Source organism: Hydra viridissima, unplaced genomic scaffold (genome assembly GCF_058129835.1).
Source record: "Hydra viridissima isolate aposymbiotic clone 2 unplaced genomic scaffold, HvirCarnegie_v1 scaffold_9, whole genome shotgun sequence".
Taxonomy (NCBI): domain Eukaryota; kingdom Metazoa; phylum Cnidaria; class Hydrozoa; order Anthoathecata; family Hydridae; genus Hydra; species Hydra viridissima.
The window spans coordinates 66,016-87,531 of NW_028324308.1; the positions used below are offsets into that span (position 1 = coordinate 66,016).

The following is a 21,516-nucleotide window of genomic DNA, read 5'->3' on the forward strand; positions in this document are numbered from 1 at the left end:
CACGCAACATTTTGTCTTTTGCATGTGGCAGCATTATATCTTTGATTATTCCTTTATACATGTTTTGGTCCATAATGCCTTGAAATCGATAGATTGGACCTACTCCATCACGGCCAAAACATGACCAAGCTATTATTGAACCACTACCATGCTTTACTGTAGGAACTTGATACTTAACATCATTTCGAACACCTAATGGACGTCGAACATATTTAATACCATCAGGAACAAACATATTAAACTTTGACTCATCACTCCATAGTATTTTCAACCATTGGTTTGCTGTTTAATTTAGCGAATGTTAACCGTTCTCTACGATTTTTTGCAGAAACAAAAGGTTTTTTAACAGGTTGATGGCCAAAAAGGTTGTTTTGTCTCAAGCGACGCCTTACTGTTGCATAAGCGCAAGAAGTTTGATGTGACTGAGTAAGTTCTCTATGAATTTCTTTAGCACTCTTGCGCGGATCTGCCTTTGACGATCTTACTACAACATTATCTTGGGGAAAAGTTGTTGAATTCGGGCGTCCTGACTTCTTTGAAAGTGACTCCGTTGTTGAAAAACTTTTAACGTATAACCAACTGTTGATCGCGGAATGTTCATATCTATTAACATTTGCCGCACAGTCTTACCATTATTAGATGTATGTACAATCAACTTTTTCAGTGCCTCGCTTAAATATTTATTATGTCCCATTGCAAATTATTGATAATTGAATGTTTTTATAAAAATCTGCCTTCAGAAAAAGAAGTTAAAATAGTCTAAATTATATCAACATTGTTAGAATTTAGTTTGTCCAATTACTTTTGAGCCAATCATTTCCATTCTTTTAGCAAAATTTTGAGTAATTACTTTCAAAAGGGAATTTTTGTTTTGTTTTTCATAATTGTAGTATAATTTGACACGCTTAAGCGAAATTTCATTTAAAAATGTTAACTTAATGAGAAAATATAACAAAAAAGGTGTTTGTCCAATTACTTTTGGACGCTACTGTATATATATACATATATATATATATATATATATATATATATATATATATATATATATATATATATATATATATATATATATATATATATATATATATATATATATATATATATATATATATATATATATATATATATATATATATATACTTAAATAATTGTCCAATATATATAATATTGTGCCCTAGCTCTGATTTTGTAAATTCTTTTAATTTAATTATATATATTTACTTCATTTCACTGTTGGTAAACAAATATATAGTAACTAACACGTGGTAAACAATGTAACTTTATACACATGTCTTCTCAGTGAACTTTTTGGCTTTGAACCAGTTACAAGAAACTGATATCGACACGGTTTTTACTCCGTGATTTTACTGTTTTAGCATCCATTACGCTAGTCTACTCCATTCATGTTACAAATTTGCTCGTCTTTTCCATTTAAGTGACCTAGGTATTACCATAAAAATGTCTAACGGATTTGATCAAACTTTCATAGAAGACGTTAATTAGCATAAACTATTTGCTGAAATGGAAATCCGAAGCAAATGAAAGGAATATCCAAAGAAATAAAACTGAATTTTATTAGAAGCAGAAATTTACTTTTTGTGTTATACAAGCAATAAGTTCACTTTGTGTGTTGTAAAAAAGTAATACAATTCTAAAAAGCTTAAGTAATTATAGGTAAATGATAAAGGTATTTAGCTTCAGTTAGCAAGGTAAAGTAGGCAAATCAATGTTTAGTTTCCAGATAAGTTTGATGTGATACAGTTAAAGCCGAAAACAACAAACCAAACAACACATATAAGTATCCTAGCTATAGCCTCTGAACTGTCTTTTGGTCGAGTTGGAGATATTGACTAATTGCATTCGCAGTTTTGCAAAGGAAACTGGTCTTTACGTGAAAAGTCTGTAAGAGAATCAGGTTTAATAAGCAGAAACTTATCTCAATGGAAGGGATGATAAATATTTAGTGGAAGGAAAGAAAACAAAAAAATTTTTCTAAAAACTATCCTGAACTTAATAAGAATTGTTTAAAATAACTTTGAAGGATAATTCCAAACGTCCAGCCTTAATTTGAATGTAAAGTATTTCAAAAATATGTTTTTTGATGCTAAGGAACATATGAAAGCTAGACATTTTAATAAAAATTAACAATCTTTAAGGAACCTCATTAATATTTAAGTATAAAGTAGAAGAAAAAAAGCGATAGTATAAAGCCGCCTAAATGAAATGCTTGTAAATTATTATGGCTTGCATGAAACCATATCACACTACTCAAGCTCTTTATATAGAAACTGAATTGAAAACTTTTTCAATTCTTTTTTTGTTTACATCTGTTTTCAGTTTCGCGAGTTTTGATATCTTTCAAGACTTATTTGTCTAAACATGTTTTCTAGGAAAAAGAGTAGAGCTTTCAAAGAACAAACCGTAAGAGATAGAGTATGTTTCACTTATAGTATGTTTTAGCTCTTTAGTTTGTTAGTGTTTATTGTTGTTGTTGTTATTTTTTACAATTTTTTTTTTTTTTTTTAATTTTCTTTTATCAATGCTTACCATTTATTCGATTTGAATTTATAAATAGGAAAGGAAGAGAGGGCAACAAATGAACCAAATTACAATTATAAACTCTAACAACACCTTTCAAGGTTTGCTTGATACAAAATCAGTAAAAGAAGGAATATCTGAAAATGCAATTGATGAACACCTTTATGGGGTTACTGAAAATATAAACTCATCTCATGAAAGTAGCGACGAAATGCCAAGAACTCTTTAATTAGCCAATCCCAAAACGGCGAAGTGATAAACAATTGCTGCGATAAAGTTAGCGTTTACTATTTGGAATCATGAAAAACATTGTTTTGATATTTTAGTTTCTATTTGAAATGGAAGTTTATGTATAAATATTTTTCTTTCATTTTTTGTATTTAAATTATTATTTTATGCAAACAAGAATCTTTAAAGTTATACAAAGATTTATTTATTGTAAAATATTTAGAATCATAAATAAAGCTGCTTATTAGGTTTAGGGTGTCAGGAACTATTTATACTTTCCCTGAGACACTAAAGAGTCACTTTTTGAACTTGATAATATATTTTACATCTGACTGCGAATCAATACATTTTACAAAGTACACTCTGTTTTTATACATTTTTACAATCGCTTCATTTTCATACATTTAATGCAATAACAATTACATACATTAACACCTACATATATTAGCACCTATAAACATTAACACCTACACACATTAGCACCTACAATCATTAACACCTTCGTACACGCTAATTACATCCTGAAGACTTTATTCACGACAAGGGTTAGGGTTAGGGTTAGGGTTAGGGCTAGGGTTAGGGTTAGTTGCTTTTTCATATGTAACCTATCTTCGCGGTAAGGACTAGATCCCACGCACAGCGACTCACCCAGCAACACGGCAAGGGCCGGCAGGAGTACCAGCCACGAGTCCCAGTATACAACATCCCAGGAGGGTCACTCGACCGAGCGGCAAGGATTGGACGGTTCCCAGCAGCTGACTACCCAGTGCAAACTGTTAGGGGTAGTCTACCAGACCGAGCGGTCATTGATTGACAGGAGACCAGCCGCGAACCACAAAGTGCAAATTATCCGACTGGCGCCTGGCAAGGATCGACAGGCGCCCAGGATCAACGTCACAAGACTACCGAAGTTCGGTTACTCGGATGGACCACGTACGGCCGTGGACGCCCAAGTAGGAAGAGAAGGAAGGAGCTCGGTTAGATTTAGTGTTAGTGTAGCATTATTAAAGTTCAAAAAGGACAGGTGTCCAGAAAGGGGTATGTTACGTAGAGAAAGTGTTGGAGGGGTTTGGGTACGAACTGTTAACAAAACCTATTAGGCGACGAACGGGATGCGCTTTGGGGTGTGACAGGGTGCGAGTTGTAAGGGGTGACTACGCAGTGTGGGGAGAGATGAGCAGAAGGCGAAGCGCTGGTGTAAATCTTGGGGTGGGGGGGAGGAGAGCGCCAGAGCATTTATTTATTATTTGCGGTTAATGTTTATGGTGTGTGTTTATTTATTATTTGTGGTTATTGTTTACGGCGTGTGTTGGTAGTTGTTAATAATGTTATGTTTCCTAGTTATTTACATTGTGTTATTCTATATTATTTATTTTTAGTTGCCGTGAGTATTATATGTTGTGGAGTGTTATATTATTATGAGTTAACGGTTATGGATAGTTTATTGTGTTGCATATTTTTATTTGCTGTGGTCGATTTTGTTATTATGTGTTGAATGACGTGTTATGTTTTATGTGTAATATGCTGTGAGTTGCAACTTTGTATATGGTTTATAGATATGGTATGTTATTAATTTTTGTGCCATTATATAAGGTATGTTATGCATGGTGTATTATTATTTTTGGTTTATTGTTGTTATATATTATATTTGGTATATTTTTTTGTTGTTATTTACTGCTATGTTTTGCTGTACTTTTATCTTATTAATTTTTGTAGCATATCAATCATGAAATTATTCTTTAGTGTTTAGTGTTTATTATTTGTTATATATTGGTGTTATTATGTTATTGTTCAGGTGGGCTTTTATGCGGGGTGGGGGAGGGGGAGGTGGCGGAGGGTTTTTTAGGGTTGAACGTGTGATTGATGCGAGGTGAGTTGGCGCAAATGATGAGGTGCGTATATTGATAATGCCAATATGAGGTGTGTGCCAGCAATGTGTGGTATAATAAATCAATACGCGATATAATAAATAAATATAAGGTAAACGCGAGCAATACAGGTAATACATAAAAAAGAAACAAAACTTATGGTTGTGAAAAACCGTGTGTGTGTTGTATTGTGCGAGTGTGCGGGCGGGCTGTTGTAAATTATGAATTAGGTAGTAGAATACCAGATTCTCTTCAGGAGATGGCGAGTGTATGCGGAAGGAGCGCGTACCCTGGTATTTGACGTTTCGAATGTTTCGTCTACCGATATCTAAACTACCCCGTCGGGGATTTGTCATCGAGATCGGCGGGCGAAACCGATCCCTACGTCAAGTCTTCATACGAGGCGCACCAAGTGAGGACGTACTACCGTGAGCCAATTACCCTGACCTCGACCCGTTTTTTAGAGCCGCCAGCACATTCGCCTAGACAACTGGGACTAGTCCGTGATGGTGGTATGTGGTGCAAAAAACGCATGCGCAATTTCACTGTGACAACTGCTCAATTTTTCAAGGAGTTGTGGTAGTGACGCTATAACATTGTTATTGTTCACCTCTATAGAGTGCTCCGTTTTTTTGGAGTTCTTTTGAGGAGACTTATTGGCGCGTGTAGGTTAAAAGTAAATAAGTATAACTAGAGCTAGTGAAAGCTGTACAGAACCGGTGAGTGATATAGTGGTGAACTTTAAAAAAGTTAAAAAAGAAGTAAATTACCTTGGGTGGTTGGTTATCCCTTGTGGAGTTTGAGTCTAATGCCCTTACGTAAGCCATATTAAAAAAATACTTTTCCAAAAGACTATTAACTACTCCAAGATGTAAGAATTATTTTTCCTAGAACTAGCAACTAATCCAAGATGCAAGAATTATTTAATCAGGTAATCACTAAGAGTTTGTACAAAAAGGTATCAAAAACGCCAGTAAATGTAAATTCAATGAAGTAAAAGACTGGCTACTGTGAGATAAACGTTAGTAATGTGTTTGAGGCAATACTTGCGTTGTCAGCTTTGAGAAAAGGTGAGAAACAGTTAGGAAGCCAAAAAGGTTGGAAGAGAAAGGTGAGAAACGATTAGGAAGCGATTAGTACATATTTGCAGGACGTGTTGGAAGCTGTTGGTAGGCAATAATGTACAGTAGCGTCCAAAAGTAATTGGACAAACACCTTTTTTGTTATATTTTCTCATTAAGTTAACATTTTTAAATGAAATTTCGCGTAAGCGTGTCAAATTATACTACAATTATGAAAAACAAAACAAAAATTCCCTTTTGAAAGTAATTACTCAAAATTTTGCTAAAAGAATGGAAATGATTGGCTCAAAAGTAATTGGACAAACTAAATTCTAACAATGTTGATATAATTTAGACTATTTTAACTTCTTTTTCTGAAGGCAGATTTTTATAAAAACATTCAATTATCAATAATTTGCAATGGGACATAATAAATATTTAAGCGAGGCACTGAAAAAGTTGATTGTACATACATCTAATAATGGTAAGACTGTGCGGCAAATGTTAATAGATATGAACATTCCGCGATCAACAGTTGGTTATACGTTAAAAGTTTTTCAACAACGGAGTCACTTTCAAAGAAGTCAGGACGCCCGAATTCAACAACTTTTCCCCAAGATAATGTTGTAGTAAGATCGTCAAAGGCAGATCCGCGCAAGAGTGCTAAAGAAATTCATAGAGAACTTACTCAGTCACATCAAACTTCTTGCGCTTATGCAACAGTAAGGCGTCGCTTGAGACAAAACAACCTTTTTGGCCATCAACCTGTTAAAAAACCTTTTGTTTCTGCAAAAAATCGTAGAGAACGGTTAACATTCGCTAAATTAAACAGCAAACCAATGGTTGAAAATACTATGGAGTGATGAGTCAAAGTTTAATATGTTTGTTCCTGATGGTATTAAATATGTTCGACGTCCATTAGGTGTTCGAAATGATGTTAAGTATCAAGTTCCTACAGTAAAGCATGGTAGTGGTTCAATAATAGCTTGGTCATGTTTTGGCCGTGATGGAGTAGGTCCAATCTATCGATTTCAAGGCATTATGGACCAAAACATGTATAAAGGAATAATCAAAGATATAATGCTGCCACATGCAAAAGACAAAATGTTGCGTGGTTGGACTTTCCAACATGACAACGATCTAAAACACACCTTCAAGCTAGTCATGGAATTTTTAGCTCAAAAAAGAGTTTGTATCTTGGAATGGCCGTCAAAATCTCCGGACCTGAACCCAATCGAACATCTTTGGGAACATATTGAGAGAAAAGTTAGTGTTCGGAAACCATCTAATCAGCATGATTTATTTGAGTTGATTAAGCGCACTTGGGAAGAAATACAAATTGATGTTTTATTTAATTTGGTTCATTCAATGCCACGTTGATTTAATGCTGTCGTTGTGGCAAAAGGTTTTCCAACGAAGTACTAGGATTATGCACAGATTATATACATTATGTAACAGAATATAACACTATGTAACATTATGTATATTATTTAACAGAAATCTTCATAAAAAAATGCTGAAAATTTATCCTTTGTTGAGAAAGTGCTTTTTTTAAACAACATATTTAGTTTGTGCAATTACTTTTGAGCCAATCATTTCCATTCTTTTATTAAAAATTTGAGTAATTACTCCCAAATTAGGATTTTTGTTTTCTTTTTCATAATTGTAGTATAATTTGACATGCTTATGCAAAATTTCATTTAAAAATGTAAACTCGATGGAAAAATATAACCAATAAGGTGTTTGTCCAATTACTTTTGGACGCTACTGTATATATACTCACATATACAGACATATACACATAGTCACACGAAACAAAGAATACATACATTAAATACATACACACATACATACATACATGCATACATACATACATACATACATACATTCATGCATGCATGCATGCATGCATTCATACATACATACATACATACATACATACATACATACATACATACATACATACATACATACATACATACATACATACATACATACATACATACATACATACATACATACATACATACATACATGCGATTAAATATAAAGTAATATGCGAAATATGAATATATGCATCATGCATGAAGCCTTGCAGTTATGCAGTTTAGCAATTGCAACCACAAAGTACTGATATTAGTCACATCTGTAATGAATGTATTTTAATCTTTTTAATTACGTGCTTGCATTTAATATGCATGTTCGTTTCTTTTTACAAAAGCTTTGAAGACAGTTTTTTATATACTGTTGGAAAAACGTTTTTAAGTTTTCAGTATTAAGTTCCCACAGCTAAGTGTTAAACTTTTGTATTTAATTTTTCCTTGAACAATGTTGATTATACATTTGAATTACTGTCTGAATTTTTTTTAATGAAATGAAATGTTCCATTCACTTGACATATGCATATACATATTCATGCATGAAATACTTTGCTGAAGCCATATTGTAGTGTTTCAGCTGCACCTGCTTTTTCAAATATTTGTAGGGTTTGACAAAATATTCATTGAATTCTGTTTATTGATCTGATTCTAAGAAAACATTTTATAGATTAAAAAATATTGATGATGTTTTAAGTTGTGTATTGTGCCACAAGCCACAAACATCATTAGTGTGCATGATGTATATATGCTAATCAAAATACCATGGGATTTTGATAAACCAAAGGATTCTATGAAGAAATCTTTAAGGGAGCACATGGTACTTCAATTTTTATTAGTCAACATAAAAAAGCATGGATTATTGAAAAACCATGATAACAGTCTTGTGGTATTTCAATTGGACACCATGGGAAACAAATAAACAATGGGTTTCCCATGACCTATCAAATACAAAATTAAATACAATGGCTTTTCTTCACTGCTTTCAAGTTAAACTTACCATAAGTATACAGTTGTACGTTTTTTGCTATTAGTGCAATAAAAAGTCACAGCGCGTCAAACGCATTTCAGTAATTTTCTTTATTACCGCGGTTGTAACTTGTATTCTACTTACTTTCTAAAGCTGGTCTTTAAAATCCTTTTATGAAGAGTAAGTTTAACAATGAAAAATAGATGTATAAAGTTCTTCATGAGAAATTTTTTTGTTTTGGAAGGTGCAAGAACACTCGACGCAGAGAAAATTAACATGCGTTTTACAAATTATAGTCCATCTTTTATATAAGTATTGTAAGAGTTATAGATTTAAGAAAATATCTTAAAATTTATTACTATTATATCATATCTGAAGCAAATCTGAAAGCTTGCTTACGTGATTTATTTTAATAAAGTTTGGGCTTTTATCACTTGTGCATTTTTCATTGTCCAATTGTGAAAGTCGTTTTCATTATGTTTTTAAGGTGTTGTAAATACATTTTAAACTCATACTTATCACGATAACATTTTAAACTCATACCTAGGAAAAAACTCATAACGAGGAATGCAATAGACAGCAGCTCCAATGAAAAGTAAGATCAGAATGCTAACTCCCACGGTCGTTCCAATAGTAATGGAGAAATAATTATCTAAATTGAAAAAATATATCTTTTTTTCTCATCAAAGCAAATGCCATTAATCATCTTTTAATTATCTTACTTTCATTTTTATATTTTCTCATCGCCATCTTATACTTATGTTATAATCATCTTATAATAGCTTGATAAAAATGTCATTATCAAAAATTTTCGTTAATTTTAAAAAACTTTAATTTCTGAAATCTGGGTTTCTCATTTAAGAAAATTAAAAAAAAAAAAAAAGAGTAGAAAAAGCTTTCATGCAGATTTAACTCCTAAATGGAAAAACTAAAAAATTGCAGTAATTAAATTTAATTGAGAAAGAAAATCTTGTATCACATTCATTTGATCTCAGAATGTTTCATCTAAGTTATTACACTAGTTAGTAATGTTTCAAATTCATGAGAAGTTATTTCACGGATTTCTTAACAGGACTTGAAGCAGAAGATTTTTTCCACGTGTAAAAATATGAATGGTTTAATTTTTCCCCATTTCAGCATTTTTTGACTTCCTGCGATCCAAAATGAGGAAATTGCGAAAAATTACTCGAATTTTTCATTTCGGAAAATGTCAAAATCTAAAACACAATATTAAAGTTAAACGAAAAAATATTAACGAAAACATTTTAGAATTTTATTTTGACCTTATGGAAATGAAGTTTTGAGAATTGTTCTTTGAAGAATACCTGCCTTTTCCCATTAATTTATAAAAAAATTAAAACTGCTATTTCTTAAACAAATAGATCATTAGTTTATCGATTTCTTTCCTTCTTATCTGCTATCAAAAGCCAAAGAAATGATTTATAACACTTTATGCTCCTATTTTTATCTTAATCTGCCAAAAGATATCAGGATGGTTGTTTAATTATGCAAGTATTTCGTCGTTCTACTTAAAACTTTTACAACTTTGTTAAGTTCACTTACTTGTGGGCTTCTTGGCTGTTTTAACAGGGTTATAATATCCAGTTGTTTGATAAACGCTATCTGAGACATAGCCACGCAGAAACACAGTGTAGTAAGTTTCAGGAAAAAGAGAAGGGTTTCGAACATCTATATTATAGCACCAAATATAATTACAAATAAAATGTATAGAATATCAGCCCACATATTATTTGAAACAAAGCAAACAAAATACTTGACGAAAATTATAACTGCAATAAAGATAATTTAACTGTAAACAAAGTATCTCACCTTTAGCATTTAATTGAGTTTCTCTTCTTTTGCGTTTAGTAATTGAATCAGAGCCAACCAAAAATGTTTTTTGGAATCTATCTGAGATGATTCCTGCAAGGTAGATGCCATCCAGATTCATTTGAATATCTTCAATTGAATATGATGCCGGGCTCTTTGGAGGAAGATTTGGACTGTCAAGTTTTTTAACAACGACATGGTAGTCCCTGAATAAATTTTAAAGGTTCTAATAAGTTTACCTGAATGCTATTGAACAATTAAATTTTAAAAATCAAAGCACTAAAGAAAAATAATTTTTCAAATATTAACGCACGTCAACAAGGAAAATGTTTGTAAAACTTTATCAAACCAATTCACCAAAACGTTTTGTATTTACTGGGTGCTTAATCCCTTTTTGCATCAATTTGCTTTTGTTAACCACATTCTTTCTCAATGATATCGATTATGTATGCTGCTTATTTTGTGGTTGCAATTCAGTTCATGGCTTAAATACGTGAAAAAATCTTCAATAAACTAAAACTGGGCTGAACTACAGGGTTTTAACTCTCCTTGCTTAAATCAGAACTCGGGAAAGTATTCTCAAAATAAGCTACAATAAGCTAAGTTAGCAATGAAGGTGTGGACAGCGCGAAATAAAGATGATGGGTAGCAATTAAGATGTAGACAACACATGAACTTTAAAGAAGCATTCAAGGTATCATGGCATTTACTCATAAAACATTTCGCGATGTAGTGGGGGACTTTAGTTGATTTTTTCAGGTCACGTGGTTCAGGACCTTCAAAGAATGACGACATTCCTCGACAGTTATTTTAAAGTGCACAGAGTTTTAAAATTCAAAGTGCAATATAGATTCACAGAGCAATCAGTTATATGAAAATAAATTTTACCAATTGGCTTATCATTAAATTAGTTTGTACTAAAAACTGCTCCAGGATCATACATCAGAGTATTACTTTTTTCCAGTTACAGGGATGTCTGGCTCACTGTGCAATGGTTTATAGTTTCTGGAGAAGACTCACTAGAACTCGATTGACTGTCACTAAATCTGGAACCGGACTGCATAATATTATCACTAGACTGAAGTGGCTCAGTGATAGTTCATTTAAACATTCAATTTATTTGCTAACCTCTTAACTTTAAAGATAAACCTAGAATCATTTAAATGATTAAAAATATTTTTTTCGCGTTTTGAACATAAAAGTAATTTTTTAAAATATTATAATGTAAGAAGATGGTGGGTGACAACTTTTTTAAAAACTATTTTCGGAATCAGTGAATAAAACACCAGAAGTAAAATGATTTAAATAAGTTTTTCACTTGTGTAATCTGTAACCTGTGTAATCTGTAGCCTTTTAGAAATAACATACAAAATAGTTATTCAAATTAACTTCATAAAATATATTTGCAAAAGTATCTTTGTAATTAAATTATATATGTAAGTAATTTAATAAAAGTTTACTTTTTTAGTTTTGAGTTTAGAAATATTAACTCAAAATATAATCTGACAATGTGTGAGTGGTGTGTTCTTTAACATAGTATAATAAAAAAATAAAATCCTTTTCAATAAAAAAAAAGACTTAACTAAAACTTTTCACATTTGTTTTTATTTGACATAAACCAAATAAAGCGTAACATCCACAACTGCTACTTCAATTCAACTATTAAGGGGCTCAGCCACCACTCTTATCCAGATTTGAAAATAATTACTCTTAAGAGTACCACAAAAACCTTTTAGAGGGAACATTTTGCATACCTTGACGAGAAAAATTAAAAAATTCTACTTGACCATCAAAGAAAAAAAAAAAAAGCTTGAAATTAATAGTATTAAGCTAAATTTGTAAAAGCAATCAAATCACTTTTTCGTTCTCTGGCTGATCAGAGAAACAAGCATTTTATAATTGATCATTATTGAAGTCTGTAAGACCACAAATTAAAGCAATTTATTTGATTCGATTTAAATAAAGTTTTGTTCTAAAAGAAATTCAGGTAGATTACTTTTTAAAAAATTAAGTTCTTGACACAATTCACGGAAACATACAATAATGTGTACAGACAAATAATAAATATTCAGTCAAACATAAAAAGTAATGAACTTTCCTTGTCGGATTCTACAACATTTCAAGAGAAACCAAGAACTCTTACAAATGTTTGCTATTATATTTAACAAGAAATCGCTACAGATTTCGTATAAAATCCGGCTGATGAAATTGTCTGATTTTTTCTGTATAGTCAAAGAAAGGAAAGACTTGAAAAGCAGATTCTTTCTCTGCAGGTCTTTAAAGAGTACCTATGTTTCTCAGAAGTTTTTGACATTCATTCCCAGCAAACTGACCTCCATTGATGGGCTGGAGATTGATGTGAAAGACTTTTGGCCGCTCATCAGGCTAAATCCGGGACTCTTTAAGTGCTTTCAACAAGTAATTGATCAAACTAAGCAATTGATAAAGTTCAATTGGCGGGAAAATGTCTAGAAGAGCTGTCAAGTCAGACGAATCAATATCACACCATGTATAAGGGTGTGAGCTAGCAATAGATTGAAACCAGTAAGAAAGGTTTGCTTACTTCATGTTATTTGACAAATGAAAATCAACTCCACTTAAACAAATTAAAGACAGGATGTTTTTGAGTTTCTTTATCATTTTCTGGCATATCCTCAGCCAAAGTTAACAAGGAGTTTGGACTTAACTTCACTATCTCTGGCTGTCTGAGGTGACAATGTCTTTTTGTCTTGTGGAGGAGTGGATGGAATGCTTGAATCTTCCTCTTGAATGCCAAAACTGACCTTAAGAAAACCACCTCCAATATCAAATCCAAGCTTCACTAAAAAGTCATTGTAAATGTGTTGTTTGAATAAAAGAAAATTCAGAAGGTTAAAAAGATTTTTGTTGTAAACCAAAAATTCCTTTCGCTGCTGTAACTTGTCACAGATACATGTGTGTAAGAAATTGTCAGCCAATTGTTTGCCGATGCTAATAAACTTTTCTTTTAAGTTAAATTAACAATTTTAGCATTTATAACTTGACTTATTTTTGAAGACAACTATTAATGTAACTTTTTAACAACACAGTGTTGTTTCGAATATAGACAAAATCTTTTGGAGTCCCTCACCAGTGCAATGAATGCACTCTCAGAGATATACTCTCTTTGAAAATGTATTCATTACAATTAAAAGGGACTCCTCTTATAATTAGGTAAGACAGCCAGAGCGCCTTTTTTGGTTTTGTGAAGTTGCAGAAGTTTTTAGAAATCCAGAGAGTGGGTTCGGAGTGCCTTTAAATAACTAATTTGACAAATGATGCAATGACAAGGCTGACAAAGTGTCTCTGGTCTCACCATTACAGTTTTGAAATCATATAACTTTGGGAAAGTAACATACTCACTCTTACTCTTCTTTCCTAAAGGAACTCTGCTGGAGTTGCATAATCCACTTGGTACCTTTGGGTCAGAAAATTCAGATGTGAAAGAAAAAGATGATTCTTTTTGTTCAATCAAAAACTTACCAGTTCTTGTCAGCATTTTTATGATAAACACGAAAAAAAAAAAAACTTCTTGAAAAATATAAACAAATGCCACTTGAAACCTACCTTTTCCCGGATTTTAAGAAGTTTGTTAAAGGTGTTAAATACTATAAGGGTTATACAAAATTTTGATGATAATTGATTGATTGGTTCTTTATACTCCAATAATTACATATTTAATATTTTACGTAGTTTTTTTTGAGATCATGTTTAAAATTTTATCTGTCTCTGTTGATTTAAAATATTAAAATTTTTAAGATAAGTTTTTTTCTCAGAGTGTCATGAAAGATTTCAATTTTTTTGATTTTTCTTTCCAGAAGGTGTGTACATTGTGCCTTCCAAAGGGTACTTCTGGTACTCTTAAGAGTAATTATTTTCAACTCTGGATAAGTGTGTAACATTCAACTTGTTTAGCAATCAGTTGCAAATGTTTATTAATGTTTCAGCTAAAGTAACTTCCAAAGAAAGAGTTAAGCTGAATTAACATAATATCATTATACTTTTTTTAAAATTCTTCAGACTTTTTCAAGTACTTATTTTTTATCCCCATCGCAGTGCCTCATGGTCCATATTCTTTGTTAAACTAACAATTCTTCTCTTTAAAACCTACAAATTATTCGTAACTTACCATACACTGGGAAATGACCTACCAAATTTCCTAGCACTACTCTTCTGGTTAACTTTTGCGGGATTAGATCAAGACAATTCCTTTTTAACCACATCAGTTTGTAACCAACTTGCATTCAAATGATCCAAACATACGAACAAAATATCATTAATCTGTTGACTTTCTTTTTCTCTAAGCCATATATTTAAAATGTCTCTTGACATAGTTAAGGCTCACCATACTTTATTGTAGACAAAAATATCACCTATCGTCCATTCTTTACAAATTCCTAATGATCAAAACAGCCCATTACAGGTTCGATTTTACTATCAATGTTTTGTTGAGAGTTCCCATTATGTTTTAGTCATGCTCTTAAAATCATTTTATATTGATCTCGTCCTGATAATCTTTTTCATATTCTGCTCTTGCGCTTTTTGGTATCATATACTGTATATCTTCATTAAAAAACCGGTCGGGGTTTTATCCATCGCTTCACTTCAGTTTTTTACTCCATTCAACACTGTCAAAAGCTGCTTTGAGATCTTTCTTTTTTAATTTTAGTTCCGTTGAAATTTTTTTTCTGAAAAAAAAATTTCAACAGAGCTGAAATTAAAAAAGAAAGACCACAAAGCAAAAACTGTTGCTCCGCGATATGAAATTGTTTCTAAAAGTGAAATTGAAACTCCCCCTTGTAACATAATATAAATACCACTTACATTGATGCCGTCAACCTAAACACTCACGATCGCTGATGTAGAGATTAAACATTTCTTTATGTGTCAGCGTATTAGGAGAATTTCAGCATTTAGGTTCATATTTAAAAAACTAAACTTTGATTTAAGATTGTCTTTGGACATTTCGTATCTTACATAGCTGTTGTAACCATACCATTAACATTTAAATTAATAATAGATGGTGCTCTAATTCCACTGCTGTTGAGGAGAGATATATTGCAGATTTTTCGCCTCTGCACTCCTTTTGCTCTGAGCATTTTAAAGCCAGGTATTCTTACTTGTCCCATTTAAAACAACAAAAGATCTTCTTCGGAAAGATCTTCGTAAGCGAGCAGCCCTTTGCAATCTGATTTACTCAAAGGGAATTATTTTTGTATCGGTTAGCTTGTAGTTTTAACAAGCAAAGCGAACAAATGAAATATCTTTTCTGTAATAGAAAACCCTTATTTAAACAAAGCTTCGCTTTAGTTAAAATTGAAAATCAAAAAATAACCTTACAAAGTTGTCATTATAAACCATATATACATATATTACTTGGTTAAAAATATAAAAACTATCGAATGCGTAATATTATTGAATTTTCAAGAGATTTCCGTATTTAAATTACATGAAGCTGATTTGGTTAATAGGTTAACCTAGTAGATAATTTACGCCCTTTAGTTTGACTTATTCTATACCACTTAACATTATGAGCATTAAATCCAACATGAAAAACATAATGCAAAAGTTTTTAACCTGATTGGACCATTAGCTTCAGAAAAGTGCACAAGATTTATTGTGAATGTGTTTGCTGTAATTTTACTTTCTTCCACAGTCGGCAAACTATCAGTGAAATTTGGAGGGACTAAAATAAAAACACATCAGAAAGACTTAAAATTGCAACCAAACATTTTCAAGTATTGAGAATATTAATGCTATGAATCATGGTTATCTCATATAATCATTTTTAAAAATATGAATAAGCTTTAAAAGTGTTTGAAAAAAATCAATTACATACCTGATAAACATGTCGCTATTTGAAAGGAAACGCTATTTGATTCTACACCATTCTCAACCAAAACTTTTATTGTGTAGTTTGTATATGGAGACAGATTATCAATTAAACATGTCTCGCTTTTGTCTGGTTGCATTGAATAATGAACGAGGTGCTGTATAACTCTTTCTTGTAATAAACCTGATTAGTAAGAAAGCACTGTTAGTCACAAAAAAAAAATACTAAATAATGTAAAATACCAAACACAAAACTGTAAATAAATTTTTTAGTGGTAAAAAGTGGCCAATTACCCTTAAAAAATCTTCATTTGCTGAAACGACAACAGATGTATGGAAATATTAGGTTTACAACTAAAGATTACTTTCCGGTAACTAACTTGAAGTTTTGGTTTTGTCACAAACCAAGTTTTTCATTTTCTTAAACTTCTCTTTTTTTTAACTTTCCATTTCTGTTGATTGTCTCATTTCCAATAAAAAATAAAAGCATGTTAGAAAACTAAAGCTGTTAGAAATTAAAAAAAAAAACAAGCCCGCAAAGAAACTGACAAAATAAAATAAAACATTTTAAAGTTTAATTGAATAAACATTTTGATAATGCATTTTAGTTATTGATGTTATAGTTAGTTTTTTTAATTTTTTACTATAACAAAAATTGAAACTCGAAAGTATTGAATGAAGCTGGTTTGGCACGTTTGATCACCGAAAGAACTTTAAAAGAGAATTAAAAACAATTATGCCGAAATAAAAAATCTGTATCTCGAAGTGCAGTATTTTATGTATCGCTAAACGTTTAAGTTGTGAAATGCCCAAGAACAACAAGGTTAACTAAAAAAGTTCTTTACATATGCTCCTCTTAATTAAAAAATGGTCTTCTATCTATGATGCATAAAACTAGCATACTTAGCAATTTCGTTTGTGACCAGGTTCTACGTCCTACTGAGTAATATTGAGTATTTGAAGTGTTTTACAGGTTTTGCAAAATAATATATTATAGCAAAAAATATTAAGCATACTACAACAATTTCACTTCATAAATTTATATTAATAAAGTTTTATCAATAAGTAATATCAAAGAGCACAGTATGACGTTCTTTAATAGGGTTGGTCATACTAAAAACATTTTGAAACTGAAACTTGAAGAGTGATTTTATTATGGCTTGAGGTAAGTTAACCAATATTCAACCAAAAAAAACTAAAAAAAAGTTTTTGTGTAAAAATTAACTTGAAAAATGTAATAAAACGATAAAAATTACATCTTTACGAGAAAAAGTTAATAAAACTCTACTTATGTCTTTTAAATTTTTAATTATCTAACTTAAACAAATGGACTTAGATACTAAGTTTAATTATAATTGTTATGAATGAGTTATAGAGCACAGTTGTTTGTTTTATGTTAGTATTGGATTTATTTATGTGCATGCGATATCAAAAAGTTGCAGTTGGTGTAGAATATTTCTTGTGGTTTTTTAGTATAATTTTTTTGTTTTACAGTGAATAATAAATAAAATGTTGTGTTATGGATAGTTTAAAATTGAAACAAACTAGACATTCTTCTGCAACTAATTTAACTAAATATCATGGAGTAAGAAAAGATTGGCTGGAAACTGAAGTTCCTACACTGAGGGATGTACTATGGAAAGGTCTACATATTCCAAAAAAGTTGCTTCTTTCTGACTATCTTGATAGGATAGTTTTTTGACACGATACTGATAAGTGCATTTTCAATATTTACCCAGTGGGCGCAGGATATCCGATGATATCCATAGGACATCCATTAAACAACTGGACGTCCGCTGGGTGTATATGGACGTTTAGTGGATAGGAAATATTACAATGTTAACCCTTAATGACCTCAGGTATCAGATCTGATACACAAATTTTAAACCACTGTATTTTTTAAATGGAAGCTTGTTTTTATCTGAAAACACCAGTTGTTACAAATGTGAGAAGTGAATTTTTTGATTCTGTACAATTAGTACTTTTCATCCGGGTATATTTTTCAGTTTATAAACATTTGAAAACGGCATTTGCGAGGAGTGGTTCACGTGGTGTTTACCAAGTGTTGTTTTTACTTCTATTTCATATTGGTTTTATAAATTTTTGTGCTGTTTTTTACTTTTTTTTTTAGAATCAAGGTGCAGGAAAACTTTACTAAATATTTCATGGTTTTTGGTTATCAAATATGCATAACAATTGCTATTTGCATTTGTATGTATCAAATTTGATACAATGGCCGTTTAAGTATGAAAGCTTTTTCAAAAAAAATTCAAGTTTCTATTTTTATTCATTTAAACAAATATAGAAAAAAGTTTTATTGTATATTTGTCTAGATGAATAAAAATAAAAAAATAACTGTCTCTGATGTTTTAAACTATGCATTTGATGGAGAAAGTGATTTTGGGGAGAGTGATGAAAGTGACAATGAGTTTGATTTGGGAAATGATGCAGCCAATACTAATATTGAAGAAGTAAGTGAGATAGAATATGATTCAATAAGTGATGATGAGCCATTAGCATGTATAGCATCAAGATCAGTTGAGAATGCTAATGAGACACCCATTAAAAAAAAAAATACCACACCAACTACTTACATATGGAGAACTAAGAACTTTGAACCCCTAGATGACGTAACCTTAAAGGAGCCTGGAATGACACCAACACCAGATATGGAGAAAAAAACCTTTCAATATTTTAAATTGTTTGTTAGTGATGAGATGTTGAACAATACCACAGAGCAAACAAATATTTATATTTTGCAATCAAAAGGTGCAGAAAAAAAGCATACTAGGAATAGGGAGTTTTGTCACGTGAAATTTTATCGCGGAAAAAAATATATCGTACGTTTTTGAAAAACTTCGTCCAAAAAACGCAACAAATGATTTTATGTAGGTGCCGAAGAATGAAAACCCACCCATGAAAATAAATAGTATATATGTATATACAGATGTTATTTTTTTTAGAAAAGGTTGCACTACAATAAATTTTTTAGGGACATCGTTTTGCTTTAAAATTGATAAAGTTATTTAACTTTAAATATTTTGGTTTTGTTTATATACAAGTAATTTAAGCTAATTCTTTCGTCCCCACATAAAAATAGATTCTGCAACTATTTAGTTACTATGTCAATCAGTTTTTTTTGTTTGTTTTTGGTAGTCTAATAGGGTGGGTTTTTTGTTTTCTAAGTGGAAATTTTATAAATTTCCCCCGTCTTTAGATATTTTATTCTTAACGCAACTTTTTACGCAAGAAAAAAAAAACAAGGTTTTTTTTTTCGGTGCCAAAAGTTTAACAAGAAACTTTAAGGAAATATTTCATTTAATGTGTATGAATTGAAAATATTAAAACACGAATATCTTTGGAGCTAAATAAGCTACAGATGTGGTTGAAACCATTTGGAAAATAAAATATATTAAGGAATCCAATGCATTTTAAATATAAAAGATTTACATTGGCTATAAAAATTGCCTAAGCTCCCTACTAAGAAAAGATATTGAGAAGTTTATAGGTGTATTTCTCAGGATGGGTTTGGTAAGGCTCTTAAGTCAAAGATGATATTGGGAAACACCTATGATGGGGTTTCTGCAGTTATGGGAAGGAACAAATTTGAAACGATTCTTCGGAATATTCATTTTGTAAACAATTTAGAAATAGCCGAGGAAGAAAAAGCAAATGACAGCATATGTAAATTACGAACATGGATAACAGAGCTCCGCCAAAACTTTTTGAGAGTTTCACCAGAAGAGTTTCACGCTGTTGATGAGATAATGGTTTCTTTTAAAGGGAAGTTCCTACTGCGTCAGTACTTGCCAAAAAAGTCACATAAACGGGGGTTCAAGCTTTGGGGTCGAAGTGGCACTTCAGGCTTTTTATATGACTTTGATATTTATCAAAGGAAGTTAAAAAGCATTTCTGATACAAGTTTAGGTATCAGTGCAGATGTAGTACTCAGTTTGACTTCTTCACTGCCTGATAAACACAACTTCAAAGTCTTTGCTGATAACTACTTTAATAACTTGCCCTTGATAGTTGAATTGAGGAAGCGTAACATTTATTTTGTAGGAACAATTAAAGGTTCACGAATGGAGAAGACACTTCTTCATTCGTGAACCTCTAATTGTTGAGTTAAATAATTTAACTTTTTTCCATTAATTGCCTGGCCCTTTAATTTGAGTGTCTAATCATTTGAAATCTGCTTCAACTTATGACGTTAAATAGGCTAGAACACTTATGATAAAGTCAAAAAAATTAAAGTTGTCTAAAATATTAGTACAATTTTGCCCGTTGTATCAGATTTGATACAACTCAAAAAAGTGCATTGTCATCGTTTTTATGACAAAGAAAATTTTTCTCAATTTTCTAATGAAAGTAGGATTACTTGTACCAAAAATTAGAATTTTTTTAACACTTTATGCTGCTTTGGGCATTTAAAGGTTAAGTATTTCTAATAAAAAAATTTTACCACAGTTAAAACTTTATATCTTTTGTAGAAGATATCATCTAACTATCATAGAAATCTCTGTGGCATTGGCAGACTTTTCGAATTGTGGAAAGGTAAGCTGGACAAATTGTTGGATATAACAAAATGTAGCTGCAACATATTACTTCGTACAGATGAAAATTCTCCATGCAAGGAGGTTAAAAGTGTGATCCAAGAGTTCACATTTTATGCATTTGTTCTAAATATGTTAAGGTGCCACAACTTGATTTATTATGGCTCAAATCTCAAAGATATAAGTCTTGCTAAAAGTCAGGCTTACAAATGCATCAAATAAACAAGGTAGAAACAGATAGATAGTTTAAGGCAGAAAAATAAAAGATATTGCATCTTTAAAAAAAAGAAAAAATTGGATTAAAAAAGCTTATAATAATATACAGATTCAAATAAAAAAGTCGTTGAAGCTGAAGTTTATGAATCAGTGGGACATGACTTTAATTAAGAAACTTCACCTGAAAATATTAAAGGTGCAAATAAAATTTCTTCTAAAGACAGTTCCAATAATATCAATTGAAAACCTCCCCATATGTTATCATTACACAGAATTGTATGAAGATTCCCAATGCAGCACTAGCATCTCTTCGATTTGACATATCATCTGCTGCTACATCTGCGGTTGTATCTGCTTTCCTTAAAGAATTGATAAAATCTAATTACTTGACTCCAAAAATGGTTAATTTAGCATGTGATCCGAAAAAACTTAGAGAACCAGGCAAGAGTTTATGGTTTTGTCAGAAAAACTAATTATTGAAGTAACTGACAAAGTCATAGTTGTAAACGGAAGAAAATATTCTAC

The 21,516-nt window shown here is 31.3% G+C and overlaps 1 protein-coding gene across 2 annotated transcripts in view; it reads right to left on the minus strand.

The window, feature by feature from the left end:
* Positions 1-8,769: 8,769 nt before the first annotated feature.
* The window catches only part of LOC149883466 (uncharacterized), a 30,976-nt gene continuing 18,229 nt past the window's right edge, over positions 8,770-21,516 (minus strand). The window contains exons 7-11 of one of the 2 annotated variants that reach the window (XM_090097946.1): positions 16,230-16,406; positions 15,968-16,076; positions 10,373-10,578; positions 10,106-10,231; positions 8,770-9,194 (exon numbers count right to left, since the gene is read on the minus strand). In XM_090097946.1, coding sequence (XP_089954072.1) covers positions 16,332-16,406 — 75 coding nt within the window. In that variant the 3' untranslated portion in view covers positions 8,770-9,194; positions 10,106-10,231; positions 10,373-10,578; positions 15,968-16,076; positions 16,230-16,331. Of the gene's footprint in view, positions 9,195-9,214; positions 10,232-10,372; positions 10,579-15,967; positions 16,077-16,229; positions 16,407-21,172; positions 21,351-21,516 lie in introns of those variants that run through there. The other variant, XM_090097947.1, reaches the window with a different exon arrangement.